At 37.5% G+C, this 24,844-nt stretch overlaps 1 protein-coding gene and 1 long non-coding RNA gene across 5 annotated transcripts in view; both read right to left on the bottom strand.

The window, feature by feature from the left end:
- The window catches only part of LOC120555792 (protocadherin-9), a 221,836-nt gene that overhangs the window by 20,314 nt on the left and 176,678 nt on the right, over positions 1 to 24,844 (bottom strand). Inside the window, exon 5 of one of the 4 annotated variants that reach the window (XM_039794871.1) lies at positions 12,945 to 13,279. The exons of the other annotated variants lie outside the window; for them this stretch is intronic. Coding sequence (XP_039650805.1) covers positions 13,200 to 13,279 — 80 coding nt within the window. The 3' untranslated portion in view covers positions 12,945 to 13,199. Of the gene's footprint in view, positions 1 to 12,944; positions 13,280 to 24,844 lie in introns of those variants that run through there. 4 annotated transcript variants of the gene reach the window in all.
- LOC120555794 lies at positions 1,401 to 2,422 on the bottom strand. Its single transcript, XR_005638757.1, has 2 exons — positions 2,006 to 2,422; positions 1,401 to 1,565 (listed from the first exon to the last, which is right to left on the bottom strand). It is a non-coding gene; the product is annotated as an uncharacterized LOC120555794 (long non-coding RNA).

The following is a 24,844-nucleotide window of genomic DNA, read 5'->3' as shown; positions in this document are numbered from 1 at the left end:
TAGAATACCATAGAGGTAAAAAGAAAAGTAACGAGCTCATTGTAGCCTAATGTAGTGGAGTAAGAGTACAGTTTCTTCTTCACAAATCTACTCAAGTAAAAGTAAAAAGTATAGTGATTTAAAACTACTCCTGGAAGTATAATTTTTTCAAAAACTTACTCAAGTAAATGTAACGGAGTAAATGTAACTCGTTACTACCCACCTCTGCAAGCTACAATGCTACAACATAAGAGCCAGGTCTAGCTAATGGTGCGTTCTTTTTGTCTTGTAATCGCGACTAGTAGCTCGAGTGAGAAGTCACATCCGTGTCAAAAAAACGCGGGTTGTTGCATTCTTTTTGTCACACAATACTACGAGTCGGAGAAAAGATGGGTTTTTGTAACATTTTTAGTAACATTTAGGATTCTATTCACCCAGTTATTGACATATTACACACATATATTTCACAGTTTGATACATGAAAATTACGTTTTGATTAACGTTAACGTTAGGCTACTGCGCTGCTTTCTGCTCAAGACTCGGCTTAAAGCCATTGTTGTCATATAGCAACCGAGCGTCTCTAGCCAATTTCAGCTGCACAAGCTACAAAATAACTAATTATGCGGTATTTAACTCCTAATAAGACTGTAGCGACATGCCTATAGGTAGCAGTATACAGCGCTATGTGTACGACTTCTTCATTTGGTTACAACAAAGACAAAAGTGCTTAAAATTGTAGATAACCACAATGTTTACTACGTGTGATGCACGACGTAGCCATCTTTGAAAGTGAGCTCGGGGTCCTCTGAGTTCAGACGACTTGACGAGTCGTAAATACGACCTCGGGGCGTTCTTTTTGCAACTTCCGGGTCGTAACTCCGGAAAACAACTCGTAAAACGACTTCGGTGGACAAAAAGAACGCACCATAAGTGTGTTAAATGGTCAACAGTTGTCAGTTAAGACCATGATAAATAAACTACACCACTACACAGTTACATGAAGTACCTCCATGTTACAGTATGAATACAGTATGAGTAATATACTTGTGATATATACATATATACTTCTAATCTTACCAGCACAGGTTGGATAACTGGACTAACCTAAAGCTTTCTGTTTCTGTCTGCAGTCTGGAAGCAACACCATCATCGGCAGCTGAGTCTGATCGTCGCTTCATGTTGAATATACTTGTGTACAGTATATAGTCATGTTTGAATAAATGTTATAATAAAGAGACACGTTTTGTTAATGTCTTTTAAGAGCTTGTATACCTAACTAGTTATTAAAACAGGTAGCATCTGAGTATAATTATTCAGCTAGAAGTTTCCTGTGTCCAGGTCACAATTTGATGGAAAGATAGACATTGAAAAACATTTACATTATATATACGCCCAAAAACTTAAAGACACAGACAAATCAGTTAATTTGATGCATTTATTTTTTGAATGGCAATCTCTAATATAGCAAATAATCTATTCAACATCTTTCTTTGGCCTCTGCCTCCCTGCTTGTCTTTTGCTTTCCCTCTCCTCCTCATCTCTCCCTTCTGGTGATGCTAGTGCAGCCTCCGTTTGTTCCTTTGTCCCTGTTAAAAAGACAGCAGCAAACACAAGACAAATGTTTACTGTTATGAATGCTATAACGGAACATTATAATCTTTACATGGGAAACTACTTATACATTTTAGCTTTCATTTAACATTGCTAGTGAAGTAAACAATATGCAGCTTTACCTCCCATTCTGCAGCTACAACTGATAAACACACGTTTCTAAATCACTGCTAACGTTACGCATATACAGTAACTGCTTATAAAAAGAGATGAAAATGCCACCGGACATTAAACTTTACAAACACAAAAAAGACAGCAACCCAGCTAACAGCCTTATGTTAAATGATTAGCATGGGTGTATTCACTAATGCTTAGCTAGCACTGTAGTTAGTTAGCAGGCTAGGCAACAACGTTAGCTAGGTGCACTTCGTGGCTTTAAGAGCCGACAACATAAACACATTTTAAGAGAACTTACCTGAATGAATATGCAGAGAACGCACTCTCATAGAGAGTAGTGATGGGACGTTTGACACCGAGGCACCGAAGCTTGTATCACTTCCGCAAAGCACACTGGTTCGAAACAGTGAGCTTGTATCAAATTGAAATAAGCATGTGACTGATGACGTCCGAAGCTTCGAACGTCACTGAAACTCCAGAAGGGTTTGCTGAATTCATGTAGATACATGCTTACCAATGGCCCGTTAGAATTCACTGGAACATCGCAGGGTTTATGAGTGTGGCTTGCAATTTATTTGATTAGCCTATTAATGGAAATTAGCCTACTTACATACACCTGTACGTAATGTTACGTAGCAGTAGAAGGTGGCATTGTTGCTGCAGTTTATTGAATTCATATTTAGCCTAATTAAACATACTTACATTCAAATCCTGATCACAGTAGTTTATATTATTATGTTATATTCAAACATAGGCTTTATATTTTTTATTCCGTCATGTCATGTTCATGTCATTTAATTCAAGTTCAGTCAAGTCATGCCATATGCATGTGTCCATTCTGTCTCTCCTATGTTCATATTATAAGCTTTGTTTGGCTGTGTTGAGTTGATAGCCGCTTGTCATTTCTGCTGACCACCGGATGTCACTGTGTTGTCTTCGATGCTTTGATGCTTCGGATCATTTTGCAATACAATCAGGAAGAAGCTTCAGAGGCTTCACAAGGCTTCGTTCGCCCATCACTAATAGAGAGATTAGGTCGAAAGTAAAGTCCTTTCTTCTAATTGTAGCCACCTGATAAATCCGACGTCTCTAGAAGAAAGACCTCCGCAACCAACATAAACAATGAACATGAGCAGTTCAAAATGGTAGCTGTGCCAAGAGAAATCTCAATAATTCCCAATCTTACAGAGACGGAGAGTGTAGATATATGTAAGGAGATAACATAGGCACAGGCTAATTATTGCTAACTAAAATGCTAGTTAACATTAGTAATTAATCCCAAACAGCTCATATAAATCCAAACTGCCTGCGAGCTTCTCCTGTACTATACGGTAATTCCTCTACTATGTGACACAATCGTTAGCCTATTTTTACAGAAACGTTTGCTACGGAGCCATAACGTGAGGTACAAGGTAATGGAGTTTAATGGAGACTTTTATTCATTGTCGTGTTTCTTTAGAACTAAACAATGGACAAAAAGAGTCTTTAAACGCTTCAGATGTAAAGTTATTCGCTGTCAAGTGGCGCCAAAATGAATGCTAGTCAGTGGAATGCTAACGGGAGGTGATGGCAAGGTAGCAACAAAATGGCGCCATAGGAGATTCGAGTTCTGAAGCGAAGCTTACCCCCTTGGCTCAGGCACCTCCCAAATCGTGACGTATGTCACGTGGGGTGCGTTCTTGTGATTGGCTAAAACAAGGGAGATATCTGATTGGTTGCAAATCATTCCCTGTTTAAAAAAAAGCATTTGTGTGTCGAGCCAAGTCAGGGCAGTCTCAAAATTCACACACAAATGCAGTGAAGTTCACAGACCGCAAGCAGTTTGTAAATGAAGATATATTTGTGTGTGCATCAGAAAATACATTTCTGAATCTTGTCCTGTGCATTTGTGAATCTTGTGTGCATTTGTAAATTTTGTTTGCGTTTCTGAATTGTGTGTGCATTTATGAATTTTGTGTGTGTATTTGTGAATTTTGTGCGCATTTGTGTATCCTGTGTGTGTATTTATGAATCATGTGTGTGCATGTATGAATCCTGTGTGTGCATGTGTGAATGTAGTGTGTGCATTTATCTTTACTGAGACTCTTTTAGCTCCATAGGATTGGGCTTCATTTAGCCCACACTAATCCACCAAAAATGCTTGGATCAATACCAATACCAATTACAGGTATCGGCTACGTACCTATGATGTTTTTGTTTTGTTTTGTTTTTTATCATAGAGAGCAACAAACAGCTTACACAGTGTAAGTAAGCACAATGAAAATGTGGCGTTGCTGCATTTGTATGTGCCTGGATTTCCATATTAAGAACAAACCGTGCACTGATAACCTGGATGAATGGTGTAAAAAGGGCAGATTAGACTGTTCTCATTGGGCTCAGGTGCAACAGACCAGATATTCTCAATCAATTCGGGGAATCCAGAACACTGTTCTTTGTGGTGGTGTGCTAGAATAAAAGGTGCAAAGAAGCTTGATTAACAAACTGGGGGAAAACTACTGTCTGGACTGAAGGCACTAGTAAAGGGGATGATGAGGACTAAACTAATCTACATTGTAGAAAACCCCTTCCACCTGCTCTGTTGTGAGCTGTAACTATAGTACTCAACATCTTAACTCTTTGCCTCAGCATCCAATCTTGAGCCTACAGCTATTAGATTGTACAATGCTTTGTGACCAAGCAACTCAAATCTAAGCCAGCTACGAGGGAAGTGATGAGGGCATCTGAACTGCATGGCTAAAACTCAACAAGTCACCATGGACTGCTCACTACATTTGTATGCACCAGAATCAAAAGCATTTTTGGCTTTTTGCTGCAATGTTTTCTTCCAACCATGTCTCTGCACATTCCTTCAGATTCTCTGCATGAGTCGGTAGATATTGCACCTTCACTGTAGCTATTCTACCTTTTACACATTTGGATAATACAGTGATATTGAGAAAATAATACACATGCATTTTTTGCAAATGGCTATTTTTTTATATGTGGTAACTCTGTCATTTGTAAAGAGGACAGCTCAAAAAAGACTTGTTATTTAACATTTCTGAGCTCAATGTGTAAAAGGCCAAATCCATTACATGAGTAGATAAATGAAGTCAGCAGTGTCACCAATTCCATGTCTGAAAGAGGCCATTGCTTATGTTTCATATTGACACAAACATATCCATAATATTGTAACTTAATTATTTTGATTCCTTAAACCAGACCAATGGTCAGTGACACAACTTCATTTATTAAAACACCTCAACACAATATCAAAGATATAATAATGAAATTATTTAAATGAGGACATAATACTTAAATATGTAGACATTTTCTTCCTGTTGGTAACTCACCTCTTACATGGCAAAATAAAGATTGCAACACCGTTTTTTTTAAAACACATTTTGAATTGATGTTTTACACAGCTCAGTGCAAGTGCATAGTCCCCATGACAACAATAGCATACAGTATATAGTAAAAATGATTTCTTCTCCCTTTCTAATCTTCCACTGCATTAGACTCAGACACTGACCTTGTAATCTAATTTCTGTTCTAAGTCAGTGTGTATGCCTGCTCATCTCAACAGTGGATCGAATACATTTCTGGTCAAAGACCTTTAGTAGTACTGATGATAATGACGAGACAAATACTGTGATAATTTTTATTATAATAATAATGTAATATATATAATGTAACATTTCTGCTCACACTCCATCATTGGACAAGCAGGGATTACTGCTGTTGGCTTTAATTCATCCTTTTGGGACTATTAATATCTACGTCAAGTTTAATGTTAAGACCTGGTCGAAGTGCTGCACTGACAGGCCATGCCACTAATGTGGTTGAAAAATAAACAAATGAAAAGTCTACAAGCCCTCGCCTAGAGCACACACACGTACACCCAGACAACAGTCACTAACATTCTCTATGTTGACATTTGAGATATGAGTAATAGATTTCAAATTCAATACAAGGGTATAATCTTTTTAATCATTGTGAGCTTGCTGTGATGATGAACGTAATTTCACAGATACAGATAATGATCATATTGACCTCATAATATAGTAACACCATGACCGCAATTCATTTTGCCCTATATAAGACACCAGGAAATTCATCTAAATGCAAAAAAAAATAATGCCTGCAAGCCTTAATGTTGCTCAGTGGTTTAGTCCAATTGCCTCAGGGTGTGCCGTATTACACTATGTCTTCATGTTTTTATTTGTGATTAGGATCTTTGTGGTATGCAGCTAGTATTGATTTTAATCTGGAAAAAAATAAGATAAGAAATTGTCATAGGTGCTTTGCTATTGACGTACATTGATGAGCAGTATTACTTGTTTACTGGAAACCATAACAGGGTGTAACATACGCATATAACATTTATTGTAAACGTGTACTAAATCAAAATAACTAATATTTAGAATAGTTTGTTTTATGTATATTTAACAATATTTGGTCACACTTTATTTTATGATACACTAATAAGATATAATAAGCCATACTTTGTATCAAATTAGCCCAAAACTAGATATAATGTGGTCTTTATTAGACAGTAAACAAACACAGTTATACCCTAATTAGACACCATATTCCTCAATTATGCTGTAATTAGAAACCACATGTAATGCCATATTAGGCCCAAATTATACTTAGACAAAAATTAATAATTATAAAGAATTCACAACTTTATCTTCAGAGACTTATTTTGAAATTGCGGCAGGTTTACTTCAGCTTCATAAGTCGCGCAGTATATATTATAACTACCTTATGCAACTGTATACTGCTTTTGTTGGCATGTTGCCAGTAAAAATATCAATAAAAAATATCAATAAATTGTTGTTGCTAATTAGCCTCTCCTTATGAATATAAATTATAGAGACATGGTTGACCCTTGTGGCTTACCACAATGCGTGGGTAAGGCCTGTTATGGATTATGGTTATTTTATATTGCACAAATATATTGTACCACAATAAAACTAATGCCCTCTCATAATATAAAAAGATGTAAATGATACATTGTAAATGTTGCTGATTGCTGCAAAGGTATCTGATGAAGCTTACTCAAATAATCAATAATTACTACACATAAACATATTTCTATTCCAGTTAAACCGGTTATAATATATAATATAAATATGTTGTATTTTATTGTCTTTTATAATATAATTTTAAAGACTTAAGTTGTTTTATTATACATTTATTATCCAGTAATATTAATTCCCTTAAAAGAAATAAAAGTTATCACTATCATTAGATTTGTAGGATGTAATTAGCAGCTCATGCTAAATAAATTACATTTATGCCTTTAAGATCAATGTATTATTTTGTGAATTACTTGTGTGTTGACATGGTTACTTGTAAATAGCGTATGAATGTGCCCTGTTGTCTACACTGGAGTTGCTCGACACAGCTCAACAAAGAGTGCAGCGTCTGATTGAGCATCAAGGATAGGTAAATGGCCCATAGCAGAAAGCAACAACAGTGTAACAGATATGGTGCTAGGTATTCATAAAATTATTTGGAGTACTTTCCACGCATGTGCTCTTCCAGTAAAGCCCACACACGCAGTCATAAGCATAATGTATTAGCATAAAGAGGAAGGGGACACAGCAGGTACCCTACTGTAAGTGCTTAGTTGCAGACGTACAGCAAAAATGTAATGAAAAAAAGAGGGAGAGAGAAAAAAGTGGAAAAACTGAGAGACCGATAAGTTCTACAGTGAAGTAGTGACAGAAAGACATGTCATTCTCTGTGTTGATCATTACCTGGAGCCTGAAGGAATTTGATAATAAAACAGAACCTTGTTAATCCCAGGAGAGCTCTGTAATTGCAATGTTGAGGTACATATCCTCTCTCTTAATAATTGCAATTTCAGAGCATGCTCTTCCCACATATACATGTATTCATAATTACCTGAGGGAAAGGATAGTGCCGTACTGTCTATTAAAACTTCATTGAATTTAATGGATGTGAGGTATGCTTGAAAAAATAAGGCCAGCAACCATTGATTTGGTATATGTGTTTCAAGGTCATGAATATGATGTATGGTTTATCCATACAATCCTATGCCATACTCTTTACACAATGTTCAGTAATAGTGTTAGTTCTCTCTGATTTTATTGTACTTCAAGAAACTTGTGCGCATGTTTTTGTCTCTTGCAGCTAAACATAAGCTCATAGCACAGTTTCATGGTGTCACGTAGTTCGCAACCAGCTACTCGCTATGTAAGCAAATGTGTCATAATTTGCAAGTGCAGTGATGGAAAAAGTTAGCACCTACTCTTCAACACTGTGAAGTGTCTGACATGGATGCAGTGGTGTTAAGGTGTTAACTGGAAATGGCAATTGCATGAGGCCACTGGATCACATTAATTGGTGAGAAAACAGTGTACTCAGTATAATACAGAATATTTACAGAGATGCAGGGTATAATAGACACATTTTAAATTGATGCAAATTTTAATAATCAATTCACATATCCATTGTCTCAAAGTAAAAACAAATCCTTCTGTAATGCATCATTAACACACACAGCACATATGGGGAAATTCTAAATCTCCACTGATTTAATTGATATATATTTAATGAGGAACATCAGTGAGTAATAATGCATTTTACAGATTTACAACATTACTCAAAAATGTGTCACAAATTCTACTGCATCTTCTGGCTTTGAAAAAACAACAAAACACGAAAATAAAGGAAATGAAATCCTGATAATGACAACATGAAATATAGCCATATGCATAAATCTGTTTTGTGAGATGGTCGCTGCACTGGGAGGAAGTGGAGGTCAGGGCCTGGCAGAGACCCCTGTTAGGTGCAGGTGGCGAATAACTTCAGTCAGCCAAGTAATTAAGTGTCCATCACATACTTGCAGGAGGGCTGTGCAACCCAGAAGTCTCTTCCAATCTCCATCTGTGAGGAGGACTGGAGCTACAATATGGCCCTACATATGACCAGTGTATACCAACACATGACAAAATCTGTTGGTCAAAACACATGTAACATATATAATCTGCACAGACGGAAATAAAAAAAAACGTGTGCTTTTATGTAAAATGTAAAGCATTCAGATGTTCCAAGTGAATGGCTTTAATAAATTGAAGGAATAAAGAGTAATGAAAGAAAGGAATACATATTAGTTATTATAGTCATATAATAAAATCAGGGAAAGCAGGTGGGCAAACAGCAGTGTGATTTGCCTTTAGCTGTAACATAAAAATAACATAAATTGCTGTCCCGAAGCTTCTAACTGTAATTAGTTAGTAATTATATAGTAGTAAGCAACATTATGCATTAGTGCTTGTGGTTGACCAACTTCACAACAACACTGTTTTCTTGATTATATTACAGCCTAAAATCAACATGTTTGTCTTTTTTTACTTTGAAGAGACTGCATGGCTCGGAGAAAGCCCCTTTATAGAATAACTTTTACATCTGCTTATTTGTTTCACATACAATCAAAAACTGTTAAAACTGTTGTTAATATGTGACTTATGGAATGACTGATGTATTCCACTGCACTCTAATAAGAACAATAAATAAGAGGTAGTAGGGGATGCTCTAGGAGTTTTAGCAATTGCCAGAAACAACCTTCACATTTTCACCTGCTGGAACAGAGGAATTAATCTAAAGTAATCATTAAGTGTAAAAAGTATAAACATGGATTTAATTAATATGGGTTCTAACCTTTGATGTGGTTCCTGAAGGCAAAATATTAAGACAAACATATTGCTATGAGAAGGTGATCTATTACTAATTCAAACATTAGCTGTAGCCCAAACTAGATGTAAAATGTGTTTTCTATTGCATAGAAAGCATATCTCATCTTTGGCTTGCACCACGTTTATCATGGTTGCTTTGTTACCGGTGAAACAGTGACAAACACATGTGACAACCAGCTGTAATGTAGTACAACTCTTTTTTGACTGGGTAGGTTTCGATACGTGCGGTATTAATGTCTTAATGTCGGAACATGTGTGAAACTAATTTGTTGTTTTTGAAGATGGCAGCAATTAATCTCTCAAATGACCTGGTTAGATTAAATGAGAAGAAAGAGTGGATGCTAGGAAAATAAATGCCAGCATTAGGGAAGAAATTACATGATGACCTTAGTGAACAATGATTTATGGATTCCCTCGTCAAGCAATTACAGAAGGTGATACCTTTGAAATTTCAAACCATGGAAATTAAATTTGCTCCTTTGCAAACTGTGCACTTGGCAAGGACATTTACAGTTACCTACATTGGAAGGCTCCACTGCAGTCATCCCTCCTCCCCTGGCAAATCACTCAGCTTTCAGAGTGATAGAGCATACAGGGGTAAACATCCAACAATACATAAATATCAAATACATAAAAAGCAGTAGAGCTTTAGAGGTGCTGGGAAAAATGTAATCCCTTAAATAAGTGCAAGAAGCTAATATTTCAACCCATTTTCTGGACGAATTACAACGATTTGCCTTTAGCAAGCACAGCCAGCATTAAACAAACTGGCAATATTTTTCCTCATGATCACCAAAAAATGAAATAGATATGGTGGGTTGCAGTCACTGTTTGGATTAAATAATACTATCTAGATATAGTAAAAAATGGGATGAAATATTCATCAGAACTCATACTTATCACAATGTTTTATTCCATGTCTCAGCAGTCTGAGTTTACAGCTCCTTACACCTTATTATACATATTTGTGTATTTTACTTCATCGAATGAGAATCTTGTAACAAATACCAACAGATTGTTTAATGCAATTTGGCTATTTTTAAGGCGTTAAACTGTGCTACATTTCTGCTTTTGTAAAAATTTAGGCCCATTTGGAAGTGTAATGCTTTTTTCATTTCTGTCATTTCTGTTATTAAAGCACTTGCACAATAGCAGTACAATTCATTGTGCTTTCCGTTTATGCTCCTTTCCATTTCACTTATTTTGATAAAGAAGAAAAATCATACCAACCTTGCTAATTGGGTTTGGAAGAAACAAATCAATCAAACTAATCTCAAGGATTACGTTCTCTTTGGCACTGAGGCAGTGATGATAAGAGAATCATTTTATTATGTTGCCTAGTGTAAATGCTAAAGGGATATTTCACCGCTGGAAAGATGAATATGTATTAAATTGGGTCATTTATGTAGTAGAAATGTGAAACGTGTGTTTGGATCATAATTTTGACAAATGTGTGTGGATTCTTTTCTTGTTAAACAGAGTTTGTTTCATACACATGTATAATGTTTATTGTGTGACTTTGCCTGAACCTGAGTATTCACAAAACCTTACTAAACTAAGGTTGATCGCCGTCATATTATGTGCCCTCAGTCTTCCCCCGTATCAGTAGATCAATGACCCAACACGGTGGCCGCATGCTGCTTATGTAAAAATACATATCTGATTAAATCACTATTGTTAGGCTGAGTGTCGTCTGTAATTAATCAACCTGTTATTAATAACAAACTGTTCAATCTATAAGCTGAGATTTAGTTGGAGACGACAGTCTGATGCTGCTAAACTGTTAGCAGCCTCCCACTAAAGCTAACGTTAGCTATCCATCAGTAGTAACTGTCACCAGCATCATTTACCTCACTGTCTGAAAATATTCATGTTTCTTATGAGCCTCACATATCAGTGTGAAAGTCTCGAATAACCTGCTACACAACAGCTTTTTCAGCATTTTCCTGTTTCTCTCCTGATGGGACAGCGTGATTCTTCCCTCTCATAGGGAGCCTCGGTGATGCCGGTCTGGTCTATAGCCTGGAGCCAAAGCCCATCTATCAGGATCTATTTTAGGACATGGCAAGAGGACAAATCAAATACCAGGGTTTTTGGATGTATTGTTGGGGCAACAAACTACTCAGTTATTACTCATAGTTATTAATTTAAAATGGTTTGTTTAAAGTAAAAGTTTGGAATGAATTACATTTCCTCTGTCGTTTATGCTGTTGTCATCTATGATGAACGCAGGATTGTTTTCCCACAGAAAGAGGCGTGATGATGAGATCTTCCCTCGGATGACGTATTGCCGGTAGTACGTATAGACTCTGGGCAAAAATGCCTCAGATGATGCTAAATGACGATTTTTGCTTCATCAGAGGCTTTTTTCCAGACCAACAATACAGAGAAATCTAGTCTCAGGGGGACATAAGGGAGGGAAGCACGGTCATTCGAAAAATATTACCGGGTTTCTACTGATACGAAGCTTAATGCTAATCGGTTAAGTATCCCTTAAGCATTGAGGTGCTCATACAGTAAATCCTTACATCTGTGCCTACCACCATCACTCTCCCCTGCCACTCCTGTTGTAATGGCTCTTTCTAGCATGCAACTTCAGAACATGGAACATGAGGATGAAAGCAGAGCTGCACACCACTCAAGGTGCATCTGGAACACATGTATCAGCCCCTCCATATGTCACCAAAACATGAAAGTACAAGGCAGATGAACATGGCCTGTCATTAGTAATGAAGTCCCTAATTTTGAGCTGAGAGGGTTAAACAAAATGACTATACTGAAATGATGGGGACTCTGATTGATTAGCGTTTCACATTTTAATACTGTATACTGACATATAAAGTATTTGCAAAGTTGGTCCTCTACCTATTTTTATCCAAGACAGCTGGCAGAAAGAACAGCAGATCTACAAAACTGCATTTTATTGCAGAAATGCATTCAGTTTCAGCTTACTTTCTAAACATGGTCTTATAAATAAACACATTATAAAGCAGGTATTATGCAGGCAGCTGTTTTGCACCTGTTTATCACAATCAGGGGGGTAATTTTAACAAAGTGCTATTGTTTAATAATTTAACATTTAAGCTATTACTTAGTTTTGTTTCAGTCAATGGCAAGCAGTAACTGTTACTGGTAACTGGCAGATGTTGCTACTGTAGTTATCAGTATCAAGTTTCCAGAGCAGACCAATGGTATACAAAAAGTTGGCATTTTCTTTTAGATTTTGTTTTATTGTAATAGTGTGCATTATTGCATTTCTGCATGTGTCAATTTCTCAGACGTGATATGTTTGTATTAAGTGAACAATATTTGCTCCTTTATTTACAGGTAGCATTATTGGCAGGGCTCTATCTCAAAGGTTATACAGCTTAAAGAGATTGAATGACAAAATTGGTAATACATTGTTGGGAGTAAGTTTAAAATATATTCATATGATTTTATTTACTTACCTGCATTGCTCTCTGCACTATTCATTCCATTCAGCTTCTCTATTTCCTTAGTAATCTTTATGATTAAGAGTAAAAACAGGTTGTTCAAGGTGTATCTTATAAAACTGCACACAAAAAGATATGTTAGAAACACTGTTATTTTGGCAAAATAACTGACAGCGAGAAAGCCTGCAGCAATTGAAGTAGCAAAGAATAGCTAGTAAATTGTAAATGGCACTCTGTCAAAACCCATTGCTCCTGCATCCCTCTCAGTCATTGGACATTTGATGAGTAGCTTTGTCTGTTCTCCTCTCAATGTCAAAAAATCAGCAGGCACTCTGACTCTCTGATGGGGTCAAAGACCTCTGCCGCTGTGAGAGGGTGACCATGTTGAGTCGAGGACACGCTCTGTCATCACACGTAGACATACATTTCCTGAGACACAAGTGAAACAGTATGAACCAGTGTCTAGCATATTCAAAAATGAAATGAAATGAAATGTACACAAGATGGTAATGTAGCAACCAGACATGTGGTGTCATTGTTGTGTTTGTCTACGGTTATTTTTATTCTACATTTGAATCCTGTGACACATTAAATAATGCAAATCAGAGTTCACTAACAAAGGAGTGAATATGAAAGGAGGGACATGTATGGGGCACGAGGAGAAACGATACCAGCGGCCTCATCATTTCATTTCCTTTAGCCCATCTATAAATGGCATGCCTTTTAATCCTTTTAATTATGAATCCTCGCTACAATTACCTCAAATTAAATTACTTTGCAAACCTCTGAAGGATACATAGCTAACTGAGAAGAAAAGGATCATTCTGCCAGGGATTTAACCTCAGTTTCTCTGTGACACATTGAGCTATCACCCCCACCTCCTAAATCCAACTCCATATGGAACTGAAATATTGAGAATGCCTAAAAGCCCATACTGTACCCATTCTAGAACCCAATCAGCCCTCAAACTCCTCCAAATCCCCTCTTTCCCAGTCCTACTCTATTCATGGGGCTATAGAGATTACAGAGAAGAACCCTGCCTGGCAGGCATGCCACACTTAAATAATCTCTGGGTGAAATCCCAGTGTTAATGTGGGGTTTCTGGATCATGGCACTGCAGTGTGTTGCGGCGCTCTGTGGCAGGCTGGTCGCAGATGACGGGCATGCACCAGGAGGCAGAAGGATGTACAGAGATAGGGTTAGAAGATTAGGATGAAAGCAAGGAGAGTAAGACGAGTGATGAAGAGAGAGAGGGAAATGGAGAATAGGAAGAGAATGAAGAAAGAGAATACAACAACATGCCGTGCAGCATTGGAGCAGAGGGAACAGAGAGGATGAGAGACATACCACTGTGGAGGCAAGATAGTCCCCTGAGCGGGCTACAAGAAGCTTGCCAAGGTCTAAATGACATTACTCTGCATGTTATACTTCATGGCCTTGGGTGGGTGTCCCATGTGCCAAGAGATGCATAAAATTCTGACTGCTATTTTTTCCCCTCACTACAGCTGACCCATAAACACACTCATCTCACACTTGAAGCATGGCATCAAACCAACTATGCTCAACACGGAAAATGAATTAATTACTTGATGTTTCAACTGCAGTGCAATGATTGCTTTAGTCCACAGGATAACCAAGAAAGTGAGAAAATAACATATGCCAGTGAAGACGACAGCATAATTACAGGATTAGTGTAGGTCTTAAAGACTTCATCTTTCACAGATACACATGGAAGGGGGTAGGTGGTACACAGAAAAACAGGGAAGAGAGAGAGAGGTATCTTTCTGAAGGAAGGACATGCTCTTCTTTAACAACAGCACACTGGCAAAACAAGTGCAGGAGTGTTCTTTTTGCATGTGTGCCTTGCAAAATATCTGTGCATGCATGGTCCTGAGTCCTGCACATTAATATGATAATCAAAAGAGTAACACACAAAAGCCCTTAAGCTCTCCCTCTACCAACCACTGTCCATCGTTCGTGGTAACCTTGTCATTACTTCATCACCTGGTCTTGATTTTTCCCTCTTCTGCCTCTCCAGTGAAATGAACTTCCCACTCAAGTCAAGACAGCAGAGTTACTCATCAAGTGCAAAAACTTGTCCGTTCAAAAGATACTTCACACCCCCCGTTTGCCCTCTGACACAAGAATGAATGATATCCTCTTACTCAATCAGGTGCTCTCAAAACCTAGAAAACCAAAAAAGAAAAAAAAAAATATATATTTTTCTAAACACATAAACAATGTAGTGGCACGTGCTTTCGATTCAACGTATTGTCCGCACAAGCTGGCCTATTAACTGCTTAATGGTGGTTGGGATGTTTTTGATTTAGGAGTAACAACTTGTTTCACTACTCATGCAGCTTCCTGCCTAAAATGTACATTTAGAAAAATGGGTTACACTTTACTTGAAGGTACCTACATAAGAGTGATGTGGCACTGTCATGAACGTGTCAAAAACATTATAAAGAAGTCATAAATGTTTATGACATAAAGCTTCTTTTAGTAAGTGTCATACGGTTTTTGTCATGACAAGTTATGGTTAGAGTTATGGTTAGAGTTAGGGTTAGGGTTAGGGTTAGGGTGAGGGTTCATGTGTCATGACTGTGTCATGACAGTGTCATGTGTCACTCTTATGTGTTATCATACTTTCAATGTAAAGTGTTACCGAAAAATGTTAAGGCAGAAAATGCATTTTTCTTAAAATTTGGTCTTAAATGATTTGAACTATTGTGCACAATGGGTCAAAGGTAAAATGGTTTGAGTCAGGATAAAAAGTGTCATGGGTAGAATATCCTGACCCGCTAAAAGCAGAAGTAATTAAGAGTAAATAGTATAACATGAGGTTGTGACACTTCTAATTGCCTTTATCTAAAGAATTGACCTCTGGGTCCCAAGAAAATTCATTAGAGGGTGAAGCAGCCTGAATATTCAACTATGAATGTCAAGAGTTTGTAAAGAACACAAGGTTTTGTGTGTTTGCAAGAGGTGGAGGGGCTGGCGTTGACTGTTTTGTGTGAGGAGGCAGTGGGGTGAGGGGAACAATCTGTACCAGTTAATTAGCACACACAAGGGGGCATCAGGAGAGCCCTGTCTAAATCCTCCGCTTCATCTCATGCCACCACAACAAGGCCTGCTAGATTAACCTGCGCCTATCATCATTTCAGCCAACGGGGCCATCAATACACAACAGTGCAGGACAGATTCTATTAAAGCAGGATAATACACATTTAGAGCAGGATTATTAGCCTCTAACAACACCAGGGAAGATTGTTATCCTATATTCCCATAATTCTAGTGACATTACAAGATATACATGACATATTGGATTTGACACACATCACTGGCTCCCGTAGACACAAGCACAGAGCTTTGTTGCTTCAGTGAATGCAGATATATTTTGTAAATAATGCAGTTGACTGAAAAAAAAAAAGTACAATTCTCAAACTCTTAAATTCAGTGAAGAAAATGTTAAGTAGGATTAAGAGCTGCCATCAGATTGTGCGTCTATGTAGATCATGTGAGGGGGTCTTAAAAAAAGAGACCACAACATAACAATTTTTGAAATACCCCACTGCTTAATAAATTCATTTCACCAATTATTCTTCTGCTTTATCTTGAGGGAATTGTAACCTTAAAAGGTCCAGTCCCAAGTCTCATTAACTTACAGCAGAAGTTGGTCTTATGGTTTACTGTTATGAGCTTGGCTGCATTATTCTAAATTACATTTCCACACAGTGATTTGACTAATTACTGTATTGTGCAGTACAGTCATTTTCCTCTTCTTTTAATCTTTCAAATACACTGCAGCCTTTTCCTCACATTGTTCAAAGATCTCTAGGGATGTAAAGAAGACACACAATATAAGATGCATGAGCTAAAATCATTGCTTTTTTAAATGTCTTTTACCCCCTTCATCTTTTTACTTCATTCTATTTGACCCAAGGCTCTTTCTACTGTTCTTCATATAAAGGGCTATGTATTCAAACACTGCTGTCATTCCAGCCCTTTACCTCAGCTTCAAGACATTTGACATAGTTTGTTGCCATCATTCAATAACCTGCTTTCATATTTTACTGTAACTGTTACTTAGCTTTTTCAATTTCAAAAGCATACCAGTGTTGTGAACAAAAGTGATTGTGCAAAACTGTTTCCTTTCTAAATGGGGACACTGTTTGGGGATAAAACTTAAAGAGTGATTTGGCACAGAAAGCAAATACATTTCACAGCTTATTCCACTACATTCAGAGTACTTAAAAGTTACTCAAGTTTGTTTTCAGACAAAATGCTGCTTATATTCTGTACGTTATTAATTCATTACTTGCACTATTTACATTTGCACTGTTTATTATTATTATTATTATTATTATTATTGTTGTTATTATTGTTATACTTTAGATTCCACAAGCTGCCTTTTAAAATTGTTTTATTTATTTGTAGTATATATTTTAGATTTTACATTGTTTGGCATTCTGTTGACAGCAAATGAACTTAGAATATGGGTTGATGAGGATGGGTTAGTTGATTGATAATGATGAATTACAGATTTAATCAGTAACCAAAAGTCATTACTGCTGAACTCAATGTACATATATTACACAATGCACTATTTTAAATAAGACATTTAGCTCTTACCGTCTTTGGTTTACCTTTCCAGGACATGCTGAGAAGATTTCATTGGATCCCATGACATGTTCAAACTGTGTGATACATTTAATTAACTTAACTTCATAATTCCTTTATTGTTTTTGACACATTATCTTAATGTGATAATTATCATAATTCCTTCCAATTAAAACGGGACATTTTACGATATTAGCTGTGGGAGGAGGAGTGGTATCTTAGCTGTTTGCACTTTTCATTATAATGTGATTGCATTAACTGCAATAAAATGAAGCGGGAGTTGGCTACTTCATGTCTTATGCTGCAGAGCCCTGTAACTACTTTTGTGTTAGCTCACATTCAGTTTTGTGTTCTCCCACAGTACTTCCATAAGAAACATTGTGTTGGTCCAGCCCAGTATACAGTAATGCACTGCCAGTTTAGGGAAAGAGTCTGCAGATACTACAGAAAGGAGAGATGATGTCACTTTTCATTATGCATTTATAGCTCATTACTCCTTTCAAAAAGCCGAGATCCGACAGTATAAAGCCACTGGCTGTGAGAACAGCTGCTGCTATGCCTGGCTGGAGTGGTTGTGGATATCTAAGAAACTATGTATATGGCTTCGGTAGCTGTACTGTGACTGCTCTTCATTGCTCCTGTTAACATTAGCCAAAAAAGCATTGCACAGGATTTAAACCTGCGGTTTATATGACAGATGTGTTACCAATAAACCACAGGAGATCAGGAATACAGTAGCTTCAATGCAATGCTCACTACACTGCACACACACAACACCTGCACGTAGTCAGTGTTACACATAACAAATGTGTCACAGACATAATCATAACAACCAAAGCACAACCATGGCTACAGCCACAATTACAGCGACAGCAACAGCCAAAGATCTGTCATCGCATAGCTGTAGTCATAATCACAGCTACAGCCTGTCTTAATCAGCAAATCAGTGAGAGCCTGAGCCAGCCACAGCTGAAGATTTGTAGCCTACCAGGCTCTGGGTGGACCAATCACAACCATATCTAATATAGGGTGGGGTTGAGAGGATGATTGGCAGAGGAACGTCATCATCCTGTAGGTCCGTCCAGCGCAACACACCAAGCTCACAAAACTCTGATCAAACTGTCAAACTAGGCAGTGCAGATCAAATATGATTTTTTTGTTTTTTGTCCTGTATTGCCTATTTCCCGCCTCAAATGTTTTCACAAGCATATTTTATTGTAACTGTAATTTTAGAAAGTTTGTGAGCAGGCTGCCATTTTTTTCCCAATTGAAAATGGACCAAGCAACGCACGCCCCAACTTGCATTTGTCACTCAGTGCTATGTCACAGGTTTTGTGCTCTGATTGGTTCTAGGTCTATCCAATAGCGTCTAGAGGCATTTTGGTCTGCACTATTGATAATGCCCCTTTAAAATAGAAAATTAACAGAGGTTCCACACTAATATGCATTTGCAAATTAGTCTGGCGATGCCTAGGCTACTGCATAATAGATAATACGACAGTAATACAGCTCAGCCTTTCGCTATGGATCAGACAGAATGCAAAACATATTGCGACATAACACAAAAAAATAAAAAAAGAATTCCCACCATGACCTTTCGGGGTTCCGTATTAAGTAAGAACGTTTGTGGGATGAGAATTAACTTGACTTGTCATATCAACCCTTTTCTTTAGCTTTTGGGCTGACCTGCATGAAAGAATACTTCTTAGATAATGTAATTTATGGTTCTTCCCACTGCCTATAATGCTAAAACCCTGGAGGTAACCACAGCTTGGAATTAGTCATACATCATACACTAAACGCATGATCAAAAGTTACTTCCTTTCATGATATTTCTAGCTCTCCTCTCAACCTTCTTTGCTACTTCTCTTTGAAAGCATACATCATGCTGGGAAACGACTCCACTTTTTTCAATAAAAGATAAAGACCATCTTATTACCTTCCCATTAAGAACATAACATTTTGTTAAATGGACTCCTATTTAAAACACTCCTTCGAGCTCTGAGCCAGATTCAATGAATCTCAGCTGCACTTTAATCAACTCTGCCTCTGCTATTTTCACAGAGCCTTTTCATGATTAAGAAGAATAAAAATTCATAGTATTTGATTATTCTCAGTCCTAATTCAAAGGAGAGTAAAAGTCCCCAAAGGGTAATCTTACATATATCTACATCCGCAGTATGAAATATCAATATAATTTCCATTCTAGGGCAAGTGGAAGTGACACAGGTATCAGATTTAAAATAGCGCTCTCTTTTTCTTAATCTCTCTCCCACACACACACACACACACACACACACACACACACACACACACACACACACACACACACACACACACACACACACACACACACACAAAACTAGCCAGAATCATAATGCATAAACCAATAATATGCATTAAGTAATACTGTGATGTGGAAAAAATTCACTACACGTACACACACATAGTGTGAGGGGGGCCTTTGAAGAGCGTGAATAATTTACAAGCCACTGTAAGATGCTGCATCAGTTTAACACCATCTAGACCCCATTTGTGTAAACTAATAAACCGCTTTGTGAACTTTTTATATCCAAGACAAAAACACCATTTCCTCATCTACACAATGTGATTGGGGCTAAACTATCTGTGAAAACATTGAGACTAGAGGTTACATGGACCGAAATGTCTACAATGCTTAACCTATCAGCCCTGATCATGAAGACTGTGAATAACAGAGCTTATGGCAGAAAAGGTTATGAATGTTGAAGACATGCAAATGGCAGAAGTGCTACAGTACAAACAGCTGCATCAGCTGTTCTCTCCCAGACAGCTCTTGTACCCAAGGGAAAGGTCACAGCGTCCCATTTTTAAGGGCCTCAGCTCCAAGTGAGTCATATCAGGGCCCATCATCACTGATCATGGGACACCCCAGGCAGTAACTGGCAGTTGTCAACATTAGTGAGTGCCTGTCATTTACTCTGTCAATTTCAAGCATGTCCTATCGCTGTCCTCTTAGCCTGGATCAACAACATGTCTTTGTGTGATAGCCGGGGCTGTAATGTTTAAACGGCTTCAACTAAAACTGTGATCTCACTACAGTAAAAAGCACAGTCAAATTAACGAATTAAAGAATACATCCACACTCTGCAGTGCTATATAAATGTGTTTTCTCTTCTCACAGAATTTATAGCCTCACTCTCAAACTGATTTGCAGATAAAATGTGAGGGTGACATCCTTTATGTTGCAATCATTCAGCAATATGCTCAACTTTTTTTTTTATTTATAGAATTAAATTTGTAGTAAAAACAGTTTTACAATACAACATGTTATCTGCTTTGCACCATACTGTATTACTTCTTCCACTTTATAGTTTCTGTTGCTGTTTTTAAAGTGTGGCAATCTTAAGCAAACATCTGCCACATTTACGCACCAAGAGTTGGGATGCTATCCAAGGCACATATGGGCCCCCTGATAGGGTAGGTCTACTCTTTGTCTCTTCTGTAAACCCATCTGCTCTTGTTGTTGTTACATCATGTCTTTCTGTACACTTATACTTCATTTCCTCTCCAAGCAGCCATTTTGTTAGAGCCAAGATTCAGCATTCTAGATAATAAAGACTGGGATGTTTTAGCAAAGAATTGTTATGACACAATTGGGCCAAATAGCTGGACAGTTGCATTACAATTCACAAGATATTGAGGTATTCATTAAAGACAGACAGTTTTGGATTAATTCTACATTCACTGAAGCAGTTTACTATGATGGGACAATACTTTGTAAACTCAATTTATTATTAAGTTGATGGAAATAATACATATACAGCAAGGATATGTCCAACTTAAAAGATTACACATGAAACGTTAATAGTTGTGTATATGTCCATATTTGTAATGTTTGGAGAGAGAATACTTTGCTGTGCTTGAGTATAACAAGTTTCAACACTGCACAATATTAACATCAGATGCAAGCACATATTTAATATTTTCTAGACACAGAGCATAGAGAATCACTCTTTTAACTAATTTGTTATGCCAAATTGCAAGCTATATTTGAAGTTAAGTTGAAATCTAAATCTGACCCACCTATCATTTAGCATACATACATCAGCCACTGCAGCAAATAAATGCAGGCATCAAATGGGAGAGATCATGTGCTACCATTCATTATATGATATTTGCATACTCTGTGACACTACATTACTTCCAAATTAGTTTCAAAATTAAAATATGCAAATTAGTAACCATATCATGTCTGACACCATCACAACTATGGTCATTAGTGCTAGCGGCTTTCAGCTTGGTGGCTTCTGTTATGTGTTTCACTTTCATTTAATACTGCTTATTTTAAAGTAAAGTTAAAATACAGCTTAAACTGCATATCTTCGTCAGCTCCACATTAAAATGTAAAGAAATTTAAAAGTGTGTGACATGATGATTAGCTAAAAAATAAAATTACCCCACACATGTCCTATATTGCATTGTGCATATAGTATAATATAGAGAGAAAAGAGTATTTTCAGTGCAGATCTGTTGTGGCAAGATTTAGACCGCCTTTCTTCACCATCAGCATGAACAAAATACAAAAGTTCAAATGCAATTGTCAATCAACAGCAGCACTTTAGAGGCATAAAATAGAGGCAAACTAACCAGTTTTTGTTCTTCTCTTGCACCACTCACAGACATATCATTAACTGAAACTGCTGGATGCTGTGTGCTATGCGGTTCACTCATGCTCAATGCTGTGTGTTAGGAGACGCTGCAGTGTTTTAACAGAGCTCAATTGAAGGTTTTTGACAGCTGCAGGACCCCAGAGCAAACAAACAAAGGATTGGAAATGGATAAGGATTCATATAGCCAATGTGATCCATGAAAATAAATCAAACACCAAATTGAAGGAAAATATTTCTATCTAATTCGCTTACACATCTTTAGCTGACACCTTCATTTTGCAAGCAGTGTGAGGAAAACAACTAAACTAAATTTGTGTACCAGCTGCATCTCCATATCGCTATATGGTCAACTTTGAGTGGTAATGCTAAAATAAGCCATATAATGGATGATAGGCACAGTTTTTGGCTGCATGACCCTGTATTTGGATAGGGTTGTACAATATCCTGCATGCCGTTTTAACCGCTGTGCCACTCATTAACACCACTAAAATTCAGCCTTTAATAAAAATGGCAGATGTGGACATGCTTGTGCATGTATTTTTAGAGTGACTGTGATGATAATGACCAAGTTGGCCTTGATACCCTGTGCCTGGTCTCAGTTTTTCCCCCAAGTGCTCCCATTCTTTTCTTTTTCAATTTTGTTATTAATATTTAATTTTTAATGTTGTGTTGCATTAATTGTTTTTTATAATGAAAGCATGTGAAGCCCTTTGAGCCCAGCATGTTTGTGTATCCCTCAGCTGTGATTAAGGACTATCCATTGTATGGGTGTGTGGGTGTACACCAGCCAGAGGTGGGTAGTAACGAGTTACATTTACTCCGTTACATTTACTTGAGTAAGTTTTTGAAGAAATTATACTTCTAGGAGTAGTTTTAAATCTCTATACCTTTTACTTGAGTAGATTTGTGAAGAAGAAACTGTACTCTTACTCCGCTACATTAGGCTACAATGAGCTCGTTACTTTTCTTTTTACCTCTTTGGTATTCTACGCGTCATTGTTTTTATCCCCCCCCAGGCGTACCCCTGATTTTAATGTTTTATTTTTACAGAGAGAGAGACTTCCGCTAAAGGCTCTACCACGTGGCTGTGTTTCACCAATCAAACGTAGTTGTGCAGTCTCGTCTCGTCACCATACTCAAACTCAGCGGCGGGATAGGTTAGCTTACAGTCGCAGCAAAACAAAAATGGCAATGTCAGAATCAGCCGTCGGCAATGCAGACACAGACGAGGAGGAACACCCCAGAGGCCAGATCAACATGTCCTGGATTTCTTTAAGTTACCCAGCTTCACCTAACCTAACCACCGCGGTCCCGCAAGCTGTCATGCCGGTGGTTAACTAGTTCAATCAACCCAGGGTTTCCCAATCCAGCGGCGCGTGTTCACATAAAAGAGGTGATGTTTGCACAACATGACCAATAATAGCCACATATTTTACATAAGAAGAGCAAACTATAATTCTACATAAATACGAAGAACACAGACACGGTTTTACAGACAAAACGCAATACAGTCACTGCTTCCTAAAACAGGAGGACAGCTGGCAAAAAAAAAAATAGCCGACGCTGTAGATGTGCACAACTCTTAGGCTATCAATATCACTTCCCCATCAGTCAGGCACAAGATCTGACCATAATTACACTTGTACTTTACATAAACTGCCGTTGCTTTAGCCTTTAATTTCAGTTGCAACCCTGGCAGTGGAAGTGATCGTGAGAGCAAATAAAAAATATAAAAAACATAATTCAAACCGCTGTGCGCATTACACACGGCAAATATACCCATCAGGGAATGTTAACAGGGCTGTCGGTCACTAAATGTTTTTTGTATGAGCACACCCTCTCTTTTTCTCTCTCCCCCTCTCTCTCTCTCTCTGCACACCGAGCTCTACCTGATCTTCTAAGAATGGTGACGCCATTATCAATCGAGTATTGATTGGTCAGTAGGCGGGCTTTTACACCGGTTGACCTCTGATCTCCAACTTAACCTGCTCCCGACCAGGTTAGGCGTCCAGCATAAGTTACCACGGCGATTGAACCCGATAACAACTGATCCACCTTTGTGATTGAAAGCATGTTTACCTTAGTAAAAGTGCCAAACAGCAGCTACATGACCTTGTTCTAATTCTGCCTGCAGAGCCTGGTAAAAAAAAGTGTAAAGGTTTGGAAATTTGTGTTACTTGTGCTTATTTATTTTTCATGTATTATTATTTTATTGATTTTATTTTTTAAGTACTTGAATTTACCTGGATTATTTTAATTTAAGCTATTTTGTAATTAAATAATTAATTTAAATTTATTTAATTGATTGGATGAACTATAATTTGCCTAAATATGATTATTTTTTATTTTTGTCCGTCTGATTGAATGCTTGTGTTAAAAAATAAATCAGACGTTACTCAACAGTTACTCAGTACTTGAGTAGTTTTTTCACCAAGTACTTTTTTACTCTTACTCAAGTAATTATTTGGATGACTACTTGTTACTTTTACTTGAGTCATATTATTCTGAAGTAAAAGTACTTTTACTTGAGTACAATTTTTGGCTACCACCTCTCTGACACCAGCGAGTGAGTGACATAGGAAGTTGTTCTGAGAAACAGTTAGTGCTTGGCTGTTGTTCAGTGGCTTTACTGTTGTATAGTCTCTCTGCATCCAGTGATTTATTTGTGCAGTATGTAGGTTAGGGTTTGAAGTAGGCATTTTAACAGAAGTGATAGTCTCAA

The sequence above is a fragment of the Perca fluviatilis genome, chromosome 3, assembly GCF_010015445.1.
Source record: "Perca fluviatilis chromosome 3, GENO_Pfluv_1.0, whole genome shotgun sequence".
In the NCBI taxonomy this organism is placed as follows: Eukaryota; Metazoa; Chordata; class Actinopteri; order Perciformes; family Percidae; genus Perca; species Perca fluviatilis.
Note: the sequence above shows the minus strand (reverse complement) of the source record. Positions and strands in the feature narration are given on the sequence as shown.